The 12,566-nt window shown below is 40.7% G+C and overlaps 1 protein-coding gene across 1 annotated transcript in view; it reads right to left on the reverse strand.

Annotated features, from left to right (window-relative positions):
- Window positions 1–12,566, reverse strand: part of LOC134909378 (maltase-glucoamylase-like) — a 395,541-nt gene that overhangs the window by 362,823 nt on the left and 20,152 nt on the right. The window contains exons 6-8 of the mRNA XM_063916182.1: window positions 10,110–10,281; window positions 7,447–7,546; window positions 3,793–3,905 (exon numbers count right to left, since the gene is read on the reverse strand). Of these exons, the coding sequence (XP_063772252.1) occupies window positions 3,793–3,905; window positions 7,447–7,546; window positions 10,110–10,281 (385 nt within the window). The remainder of the gene's footprint in view (window positions 1–3,792; window positions 3,906–7,446; window positions 7,547–10,109; window positions 10,282–12,566) is intronic.

The raw sequence follows: 12,566 nt of genomic DNA on the forward strand, positions 1-12,566 counted from the left end.
GGATTCACCTGTGCACAAACTAGGAGTTCTGTAAAACATGCACTGTTAGGGGTCCCTGAGGACTTGTTTGGGAAACACTGCAATAGACCAGGTGTGGTATATTTTTTCCTACCATGTTAACATTTATAATAAAGACATGAGAATGTTGACATGGTTAGAATTTCGACATGCGCTGCATGTCGACACTGATCACATTGACATTTATTATGTCAATACTGATGAAATATTGACATGATTATAATGTCAACAAAATGTCCCTTGTGGTTTAGTGGTGACTAACATGCTATAATGGGTCCGGCTCAAGCAGTGCCTTCCAGGACTGATGACTTCCAGTGTATCCCGCATGACTTCAGCCAGTGAGTATTACTAATGCTAACCCTTATTCCTCTCCCTAGTGCCTAACCCTACCCTTCCCTCTCATAACCTAACCTTAGCTCTCCTACTGGTGCCTAACCCTAAACTCCTTTCCAACAGCCTAACCCTAACCCTTTGCTGCTGATCCATGCATAATGTCAATATTGTAACCAGATTCCTTATAGACCATAGACAGTGTTAATACTTAATACTGTATTACATATACTTTCCAGTGTATAATGAGATAAAGGGCTTGACTCAGAGGTGGACGCTGCAGCATCCGCACTTGCATTTGTCTGTGGAGTCATGCCAGCAATAATTTGCAAATATTGCACTAGTTAAAGCCTTCCCCCAGTGTAGATGCCTGCACCAGAATGCACAAGACCTGAAACACCCACTTTATGTAAACCTCAGTGGCCAATGAAGGGTTTCTAGTGGGGGGATTCCAAATGCAATCCACAATGTGCTGCTCTGCGGAACACTGGAGCAAGTGCGGGAGTCTGAGGGAGTTTTATATTTATTAACATTATTTTTACAAATAAAATATGAAAAAGGGTGTCTTCACACCCTTTTCACATTATTTTATTATCACTCAAATGTATTTAAGGGTTTTTGAAGCAGTTTTCGTGAAAAAAATGCTCCAAACCCTTTAATTGTAATTTTTTTAGTAACCCACATTGCATATGGGCGAATTTTCAAAAAAATAATTAATGTGAAAAAATACTGCAGTGTGCCCTGTGATATTAATGCCAGCTGGCAAAATCGCAGGGCAACACTGCGATAAGCAGCCTTTTGCACAGCTTTCTCTGTTCCCCGGCAGAGAAAGCTGTGTGGGATCCCCTGCATACTGTATGTAGCATGGCTGGGTATGCAGGCACGCCAGTGCCATGTTTTACCTCGCAGCAGCCACGTGTGACATCACTCGGCAGCCCCTAAAATGGTCCAGACACACCTGTGCTGTCCAGATCACACCCCATAACGCCCGTCCCTGTCAATCATAGTACGATCGCATCCTACCGGGATGCAAACACACTGTTAAAGTCCATGCACGTGCTGTGTGGCTGCAGCGCATGCGCAATAGTCCAAGAATCATCCATTTGCGGATTTCGGACTATTGCAATCAGTGCTGAATAAGGGCCGAAGTACATTATTAATAATTAAAACTGTAGATGGTCTAAAATACAAGCTGTATCAAACATATTTGACGAATCAAAATGACACAAGTGGTCAGGAAAAGGTTAAATATTCCATAATAAATAAATAAATACATACATACATAAACATAATAGAATCATAAACTGACAGAACAGAACTGTCTAAGCACACATTATCCTGCCTCATATTAAGGCTCCTGTCTCCTCTTCTAGGCAGCTACTCTCTGGTCCAGCGCACTGATTGAGCACTAAGATCCACACAAACAGCAACTTTTGTAGAATAAGCTGCTATACTGGATATGTGCAGCAGCTCCACTCTGTCCCTTGAACTGCATATTGCAGCAGCCCTAGTAATCGTATTATATACTATTACTGTTGCAGTCAAAATTTGAGCTGCTGTCCAATAGGAGGGCATAAGCAACCGGAAACCCCCACTGCATTTGCCCATGCTACTGTGTGCTGTAGCATTGACAGTCTCCATCTGAACATGGTCTCAGTGGCAGCGGCTCTGCATCTGAGAATGCAGGCAACTTGCACTGTGACACAGGCCTACGAGACAGCTCTTTTCTGCTTTTGCTCCAAGCCACCCCCCAGACACTGTCTGGAATGCCCATCACTTTGCCTGCCTGTCTCTAATACCAGTGTCTCCATAGTAGTGAGGTCAGTGGCTAGGAAATCCCTGGCTAGTATCAGAGCCAGATATACACACACACTTATATGAGTTGGTGGTGAGTTTTGACTATAAAAATGATTAGAATACAAAGATTAAATGAATCATACAAAATTGATATTTATGAGTTACAAATATCTTCCTTGTATTATTCTAAAAAATTTTATAGTCAAAACTCTGGAGTATATTGGAGTACTGTAAGAAAGGTGAGGCTCTGCCTCCCCTGGCCACACCTCCCTGCTCCATATGCAATAGTGCCTTTTTGCGTAGTCAGCGTAACAAATGGGTCATAAGGGTTTACAAAATAAAAATTGCATGCATAGTAGCAATTAATCGCTCAACGGCACAAAAATCAGCATTGCGTGCAGTTAGCATCCACCTCTTTCAATATACAGTAGCTGGTGATAGGGTCTGCTGCTCTCCCAAACTCCAGTACTTGCTCCAATTTATTAAAGGTCAATTTTTATTGATGTTTAATCAATGGAAATCTATCTAAATCGATGTTGTGTTTCAGGGGTTAAAACACATTTACTAACAATTGAAAAAAAATTATATAAAAAAATTGTCTGTTTTGAAGTGTGTGCCCCTGAAAAACAACATCGATTTAGATCCATTTTAAATGAATGGAAATCTATCTAAATCGACATTTAGTAAATATATCCCAGTGCGGCCATCCCTACTGCCACACCTAACAGCTTACTGTCATCGCTGGCCTGTATGCAGATGGAGCCTCTCCATCATTTCACCCTGCCTTGTCGCAGGCGTGCACTCCTGGTGTGACTAGGTCATCCGACCGCCTAGTCACACCGGGAGTGCACGAGCCGCCTCCCATTGTAAGCGTCTCTGTCTGGGCGCGCGCGCCCACCCATATGTAGACGCTCTCCATTCAAGTGAATGGGGAGTGTCTCCATCCGGGCGCGCATGCCCGTCCAGACAGAGACACTCACAGTGACTAGGTGTGCCCAGGCGGACGCGCCTAGTCATGGATAGATCCTGGATAACGGAGGCTCCATCTGTATGTCTGAATTATTACATAAGCTGCACTTTGTATGATGCAGTATATAGTTTGTAAAATGTAAGGGCAGTATGTATTGCTAATATTTACTAACAGTAAAATGTAATCAAAGTTCCGAAATATTACATTGTCAGAGATTTTTCACAATCCTCATATGTATCAGCTGCTGGAAACTTACTGTTTAGAGTTCGTTGCCTAAAGAAGCCTATGGGTTATTTCCACAGAATTCCCCCTGACCCACCCACCCCTGTAGCTTGCACATGCACAATAGGACTCGGGTCATAAATGGAAGTCCTCACAGGACAAAGGACAGCTCTTATTGGAATTGCTGTCCTTTGCATTTATATTTACAATTAATCATGCAGAAAGCATGAATAAATGCCACTAGGCTTTCAATAAATGGTAGGATGTATTGTTTCCAATATGCGATGCATGATACATGGGCTGGCCACACTAACTCCAAAATCAAGTAACTGGAAATCCTCAACTGGAACCTGGAATTCTTTTACTCACTGTTTTTAACGTGCGTTTTGTACATATCTATTGAACTGTAGCAACAATTTTCTATAATCTGTAAGAGCTCATAAAACAAAAGTTACCTCTAGGTATTCCATAACCACTTCTTCTGGTGTATTACCAACGAAGACATAGAAGTCCAGAATTCCTCCAATTGTTCGATATGTAATCGCTGGGGCAGGTTGAATTAACACTTCTGTTAAAATAAATTGTACAATTCCATTAACAATAACTACATGCAAGTGTTAAATTAAGGGCTAGATTTAGTAAAGCTTGGAAAAAGATAAAGGGGAGAGATATAAAGTAACAACAATCAGCTCCTACTGTCATTTTTTAAACACAACATGTTACAAGGTTGATACATTATCTCTCTCCATATTCTATCTCCAAACTTTGATAAAGCTAGCCCCTGATGAGAAACAAGCAACTTACTGAGACTGTGTGACAATGATATTGTATGACATTAGATCAAATTATATCTTTGTTTCACTATTGGGTATATTTACAAGGTGACTGGTTTGACCTCAGAACTTTAATGCAGCACTAATACAGGTGCAAAGCCTAGCATATTTTACACTCAGTATTAGTTCCGTTCTAAGTTCTAAGCATTGGCCACTTTATAAATAAACAGCTATGACACAACACCCATTGAATATTTCAGTTGATAAGCACACAAAAAATGTAACATTTGTCAATGTTAAAATCTATCTACTGTATATAAATGCAAAAGTCCCCACTCACTCAAGGACTCATCACTAATTCTCTTACTTCCCGATATGTTAGGAAGCTCAAATGTAATTTTGGTATTCTTCAGTTGGGAAATAGGAAGACTACGTAATTTTAATAAACCTCCCCTAAGGGGATGAAAAGGAGGTTGAAAGAATGACATCATTACTGATGCATGGCTTGTGTTGCATGAATGATAATGCCCAAATGGACAATCGGATCAAAATTTGGATTGCACCTTCAATGTGTAGAATTTATAAAACAACAAAAATAGTCCTGTCACTTTTTACCGTATCTGCTACGGGTGCTCCTCAGGTGACGCCAAGAACCATGGATTTATATTTACTTACATTAAGATGTCTCAAATTTACATCTCTATAGATCTAGCAAATTTTTTACACTAATTTATATTCACAACCGTGAAAATCAGAAACTCTCGTGCGAAGAACGGGTAGAACAGATAGTTGCAGTATGAATGAAAGAGATCATTTTTAATCACTAAAAGAAAAATTCTTAAAGGGTCAAAATAAAAGAATGACAAAAATTATACAAAGCCCACGTGTTACTAATCTATTAGTCTATTTCTCCAACATTCTCCAACATCCGGATTTCAGTGTCAGGCAATGTTTTGAAGATTTCTCAAGAGTTTGAAGTAACATGTATCATAAGATTTATTTACTGACTTGCTTTACAATCACTTGAACATTTTCAAAGCTGTATCGACCAGCCACAGAGGGAAACAAGAGGAATTTATAAGGCTAATGCATTGACTTGGGAAAGATGGCATAGGAAATAAGATATTTATTTAAAAGCATTGATAATTAGGTAAAATACCTCTTAACATATTGATTTTACAATATTGAATGAATTATTTTTTTAAATAAAATATACACTGTAAGTCATGCAGAATCTAAAATATACACTTTTTAATTCATGTAATATCATTTTCTAATCATTTTTAGTATTTCTGTGTTTAATGTTATATTTGTTGGCAGTGTTGATAGATGTCAGTGGTGTGTGATGGAGGTCAGTATACATATAAAATAGCTTAACCAGGGTATAGCAGCACAATGCGGGAACATGCAATGAGAGACAGGTCCTGAAGCCAGAAGCGGATTAATACTTGCGGTGTGCAATGTTTGTAGTGCGCATCTGCAGGTACATGCAGTCGGGGCAGTGGTACTTGTAGTATGACTAGCGGTGGTGGCACAGTGGTGTATAGTGGCTTCATGAGGTACCAGTATCTGTAAAGCACAGTCTCACTAAGATAGACACTCAGGGGCATGTCCGGAGGATAGAGGAAAAAGAAGGTATGGCAAGGCGTTCATGTGCAAAGGTTATTATGGGTACCCTGTGTCACATCCAAGGAGACAGCGCAGAGCACAGAGCTCATCAATATTATCTTACACAACACAAAGGATCATCTTTGGAGTTAGCAAACCAGCAACGGGGTGAAATTTTATACCTGGACAAATTAGGTTGCAATGCAAAGGGTGTAATATGGAATATTACCAATATATATATATATATATATATATATATATATATATATATATATATATAGCATACAGGGAACACACTGGACTATCTCCAGCGAAGACATAAAAGTCCAGAACTCCTCCAACTGTTTGATGCATGCAGCAGGGGCACCAGAGTGTTTTCAATCTGGGGGGCCAAGATAAAATTAAATTTTGCCATATATATATATATATATATATATATATATATAGTATATATAATGGAGAATCTTCTTGTGGAAATGGTGGGTCCCCTCTGTGAAGAAATGAAAGCGGCACTCCTCACACTAATAGAAACATAGTGTGTATTTAACTAGTCAAAAATTACATGCTATAGTCAAAGTTTCATGGCTCACAAGCCTTTTCATCAAGTCCTGTTAAATAGGCTTGTGAGCTTTGAAAACATCAATTACAGCATGTAATTTTTGACTTGTTAAATACACACATTTTCATCAATTCGAGGAGTGCCGCTTTGTTTCTTCACAGAGGGGACTCGCCAGTTCCACAAGAAGATTCTCCACATTGTATGAATATAAGGAGGGCACCAAGGCATAATTTATACTGATATACATATTAATTTCCACCCAGATGTATTAAAAATCACATCCAGGGACAGGCGCTCCGATAGGAGCCAGCTCCTGTGATGTATAAAGTACTGTATAGTGATCGCATCAGAAGTCATTAGACAGAGCACGCATGAGCAGCTGTTATTTGGGAACGATCCTCTCAGCTAAACCTGGTGGGAAATGAAGGAAAAGTTTGGGCGGTGCCGCTTGAGGAGTCGAGGAGTGCCACATGGGGTTTTGGGTCCAAGGTGGGTAGAGAGAAGGGACAAAGGGTGAGCTGAGGGGGCAGTGGGGACTGTAGGGTCAGAGCTAGGTGCAGGGTGGACGAAGGTCCAGTAGGCAGACTGCCCATGGTAACCCTAGACAGCACCCTGAAACCCAGTACTTTGACTGGTACCTTTCAAATGTTTTTTTTTTGGAGGGGCAATCGCCCCCCTGGTCCCCCCTTCCGACACCTATGGTGTGTAGCAAAAACTACTGTAAAGCTTTAGCATTATACTGTGATTTAGAATGCCATGACATGCCACCAGCTGTGAATTTTCCCACTTGCAAAGCAACATTATATTACCTAACCTTGAAAAAGGCCCTAAATGTGCATACTGTAATGATATCCTCCGCTACAACTCTACAAGAAGCATTGAATGAACAGCAGTATGATTATTATTATATTTCCTTTACCGTATAAGGTTCCACAAAAAGTTTGTAGCACCAAATAAGGACAATTACAGTGGAACAAACAATTCAATATAAAGGGGAACAAGCAGATGCATGCAATACATACAATTTGGTATATTGTATGATAACGTATTGCGTAATCACAGTCAAGCAAAGATAAAAGTTACTAAACTATTTCAATTGCATTTGTATAATGTATTTAAGCAGATTTATATGTCCAATTTTCCAACGGAATGAAAAAATAAATACTTGCCCATCGCGTTGCTATTCATTAAAAATACACCAAAGGATGATCCTTTTTCATCTTCCAAACACAAGAAAAATGTTTGTGCACCATACAAGTTACTTCCATCCTGTAGAATAAATAACATTAGTAGTGTCAGATTGTGTAATATTTGATTATGTGCAAAAACATAATTCATTATAATCTATAATCATCTATATATTAACAGCGTAAAGACGATTTTTACGAGTGGCTCATTTCTATGATGCTGTTGCCTGATGATTTTTATGAGTGGCTCATTTCTATGATGCTGCCAGGGCAAATCAAACACCAAATTAAAGCTCTTGGTCCATAGATGTGCAAATGTATATTGGTGTTGTGATTGGCTGCCTCATTGCAGAGTTATAAGGCAAAACATCCACCAGCCAATTACTACGCATCTCCATTGAGCTCTTTGAAAATGTGACAGTTGGTCAACTCTCCATGTGCACCTGCCAGGTGACCTGGAACATGTGACCTGCTGGGTGGTCTGGAAACTGTCACAGTTATTTGCAGCCACCCACTAAGCATGGATACTATGAGGGTATTAACTCCTAAGGCTACGGCCACACATAGCGGTCAAGCGGGTCCCGTTCAGCGGGACCCGCTTGGCCGGAAGGAGGCTGCACATGGGTGCCTATGCAAGAGCCCACACAAATGCAGCAGTCCCGCTGCCGCTGGATCCGACCGCAGCATGCTGCGGTTGGGTCGGAAGACGGGACGGCGGGATTTCAATGTGAACACATACATTTCAATGTATGTGTTCACACAGTGTGGCTGCACTGTGATCCATTGAAATTCTTAGTGTCAATGGCATGCATCCTGTTCTGTGGTATCCCACAGAACAGGATCCATGTACACACAAAATCCCCCTCCTAGCCAAGCTGGTCCCATTCAGTGGGACCCGCTTGACCGCTATATGTGGCCGTAACCTAAGGGGGTGAAAAGGGGTAAAATATTCTGCCCAGTAAAGCTTTGCCCAGTTGAAACTGGGCACATCTGCTCCCATGGTAACAAATGTGACAATTATATAGCAATGACACATAGATGCAGCATAGGCCATGTTCAGCTACTGAGATAGAGCTGACAGTGATAAGGTCCGCACTGTATTCTGACAAATGTCTGGGAGTTTGACAGACTCCTAAGAGAGTAAACAAAGCTCATGGTTTTGCTCACTTCACCATTTAAGTGGGTGGTCCATTGGCTTGATGATGACATTTTAATGGACCCTGCACACCCCTCCCCAACCATCCCCCCAGGAACAGCAATATTATAGGGCACAAACAGGGGAGACAGAGACAGATAGCAAGTGGCTAAGGGAAACACATTAACACATTAACAGGACCATCAGTATCCAGCATGTAGACTAGGAGTTACAATTTCAATAGAGGTTTTTGTATGTTTGCCTTCTTCGGCTATTGTGCACAAAAATATTGCATGTTTGGTTTTAGAATTTGGACTTAAGTGTTAACAATCCCACCCCAATCACATCCCAAAGCAAAAGTAGTTGACCGATGTCATCCCAGATCTATTCATAGACTATAAACTATGCGAACTGTACATTTTACGTTTTTTTGTAACAGACTGTTTCACCCAAAATGTGACTTTCTGTATTTTCTCCAAGACAAATAATTGATGCATATACTGTTTGGCAGTGACAAACGCACAGCTCACAATGCAGCATACTACCATTCTATTAACTGTTCCTTTGACAGGAGCTGGTTGGTTGGTTGGTTGGTTGGTACTTTATCTCTCTCCACTTTATTTCTCTCCATGGATTAGTACATTGACCCCATAACATCTATTCTAAACAGTTTTACTTTAATGTTCATTATTATTAAACCTGAATGTTATTATTACCTTTGTACTGTGCCTACTGCGAATACTGGGACCCTCTGCAGCAGGTGCATGCAATGAAGTGGGCATGATCATACTAACCTGGGGGATTGATTATATCTCCTCAATAAACCTGGGCAGCTGCCACACATGCCCAAGTACTGTATAACACCCCCCCATGTGCTCTAGACACACACACACACATATATATATATATATATATATATATATATATATATAGTATATTATATAAAATCGGATTTACCTTGTAATGCTCCTGCTTTATTGTATATAATACTGTAGGATAAAGGTTCCTTGGATAATTCTTAACTAATGCTAATAAACGTATTACTGGGTACAAGAAATTTCTATAATATTTTCATGCTACATAAAATAGCAATGCTTTCTTTGTTTTTCTTACTTAATAAAGGTATATGGAAAGCCAAACTTTAATTTTGCAACTGAAACATTGGATAATTCTAAATTACCTACACCTCTGCATGATACACTTTATTTAATTAAGCTTACAGAACAATTTCTCTAAACTTTAGTGTATTAATTACATTATGCACTAATTAGAAATATATAATTCATCCTATAATAGTTTAACAAGCTTTAAGGTACAGTAAGCCCTGCTTAGGCTTGTTTATAATTGCTTATTGCAAGCAGCACATTTGCAGACTCATTCAGGTACATTGCTTTGCTTATACAGTAATTACTAACTGCAAGCTACTTCCATGTAAACCTGATATACTGTAAACACAGTGTGTAATGAGCTTGTAATCATTAAATAAGGGATTATAATAATAAGTACTTACTCCATTGGGAAACCAGTCTCTGGTAAATATAGGCCACCTTTTCCAGTATGTATCATGCTTATACTGCCGGTGTACATGTTCCCCCAAACCATATATATTGCTACTGGGTAGTTTAATGGACAGTTGCAGGAACTGATTAGCATACAGAAGTGGTCCTATGGTAGTGTCAAATCTAGTGGAGCAGAATAGAAACAATATGTTACAGTATCTGTATTTAAAACAAATAGCCTGATACCAGCTTCGTTCTACATAAAGTTAAAACATATCAATGCTGATCTAATATAAAATGGCTTTTAGGATATTGGAATTCACAGTTACATTCTTGAAAGAGAATAAAAGATTACAATTAACTTAATTTGAAAGAAAAGCTGATGCATCGTACAGAAATAAACACAGTTTAGAAAAGGACAAAACCTTACCTGGATGCAGAGTTATTCTAAACTGATGGCAACCAAATAGTTATTTATACCCTTTTCAGGCAGAAAATCGGAAATTCTTGGCTTTTACTTGCCATTTCAGTGCTGGGTCGATTTGCCAGACCAATCCTGGCTCCTCTTTCACACAGGGAAGCAAAATACTGGGTGAAGCAGTTCTACCTGGTAATAATTTGCAGGTCAACACAGGTATTTCATCTGTGTGAAAGGATCAACCCGGGTCGAAATTCCCTGTTCTTTAACCTTGGTAAATTCCTTGGTTGAAGACCTGGAAATTTCAACCCAGGTTGACCCTTTCACACAGAAACAGGGTAGTAGAGAGCCTGGCTGGGCCCAGGTACTTCTCAGGGGGCGTGTCCTCATCATAGGAGGCGTGACCATGCACTTTTAGAGAAAAATATAGAAAAATTGATTTTCAAGTTCCTTCCTGTCCACACTGCAGCCCAGCATACAGCAATGTGTGCTGGACTGAGGAGAAAAGCCATAGCTGCTTCTACCAGGTAAAGGGGGTGGGGACCTGTCCCCCCGCTGGGCCTCTCCATCAGACCTGTGCCTGGGTAATTTGTACCATCACCCCCCCCCCCCTCTCGGCACCACTGCACAGAAAACAACCTGGGTTGACCCGACAAATTACCGGGTATAAACCTCTGTGAATGGGGTATTACAGAGGATAATAGTGCAGCGCTAAATACAGATGGTTGGATCAAACCTTCTGATGACCACTGGTGGAGAAGTTGCTCATAGTGACCCATCAGTTTGTGGCTATCATTTTATAGACTGTATTACAGTGATAGACAACTTGATACACTTCAGATGCAGCATTAGGTAGCTTCCAATCTTCAAAAGGACTACACATTAACCTCAGGGCCTGATGCAGAGGTTGACACAGGAGTAATCGGTACTGGATCTTTTGTAGCAGTGCATCCAAGAAGGCATGTAAATGATGCAGGGGTGTCATCTTTTGTAATGAGACTCCCACCTGTAGCTTCTCAGATCTGCTGCATGCGTCCAAAGACGCTGCATCGGATCACCATCAGGAACATCGGGCAGATCATCAGATAATTAACAAACCCTAAGCTTACTCTGAGTGTCCACCGCATCTTAGCTGCTGAGGACATTAATTCTATGTGAGAAGAAAACACAGGCGCTGGCTCTGGCACTTCGGCTTACACTGCACTATGACCACCATCAGCACACCTTTTAAACAAAAATTAAAATGTATAACAATCAAATACAACAACACAGCAGGAAGGAGTTGGAGGCTGCAAGCAAAGATTTGAGGGTCCGCATGTGCCCAGGGCTACCTGTTGCCCGACACTGATGTACTCAATAAAAGCTAAAAGCTGGACTGTTATTGGCAACTTCTTCACTTGTCCTGTTTAGAACGTTTGATATGTATATGTCCCAGAAGTCACGTAGAATGCTGCATAATGTTTCTGTTTTCTGTTATTATGGTACTGCGCCACTTTCACAATTATGTAAAGCAAATACAAAACAAACCAATGTGTTTATACATCTCAGGACTTAATAATAATCATTTATTTGTGTGAAAAATGGCTCACCCACAACCCTTTACACTAACATGAAGAGGGACGCCAAGCACAGGGCAAGTTATCCCTGCATGCTGGTCACCCTCCACCCGCTAACATGCAAACACTTTGCTCAGCAGTGTAGCGCTCGCATGTTACGGGTAGCCCTCTGCTTGCGTAGTTTAGCTGCGAAGGCAGACGGACACTTGCCATGTTTAGACACACAGCGGCTGCATGTTATGTCATGCAGCCACCACGGCCCAAACCGCAAACATTCCAGACATGCCTGTGTTGTCCAGACTGTGCCCCCCCCAAAGCTGCAATGCCACCCAAAAAAGTTGCATTGGTGCCCCCTCCCGCCCTGCGATCGTTTCTGCTAGGCAGAGGCATTCACATATGTGAGATGCTGTTGCATCTCACTGTGTGTACACGCGCAGTGCGTCTTCTGCACGTGCACAACTTCAGAAGGGCTTCAGCATGCGAACACATCGTAG

This window comes from Pseudophryne corroboree, chromosome 4 (genome assembly GCF_028390025.1).
Source record: "Pseudophryne corroboree isolate aPseCor3 chromosome 4, aPseCor3.hap2, whole genome shotgun sequence".
Lineage (NCBI taxonomy): Eukaryota > Metazoa > Chordata > Amphibia > Anura > Myobatrachidae > Pseudophryne > Pseudophryne corroboree.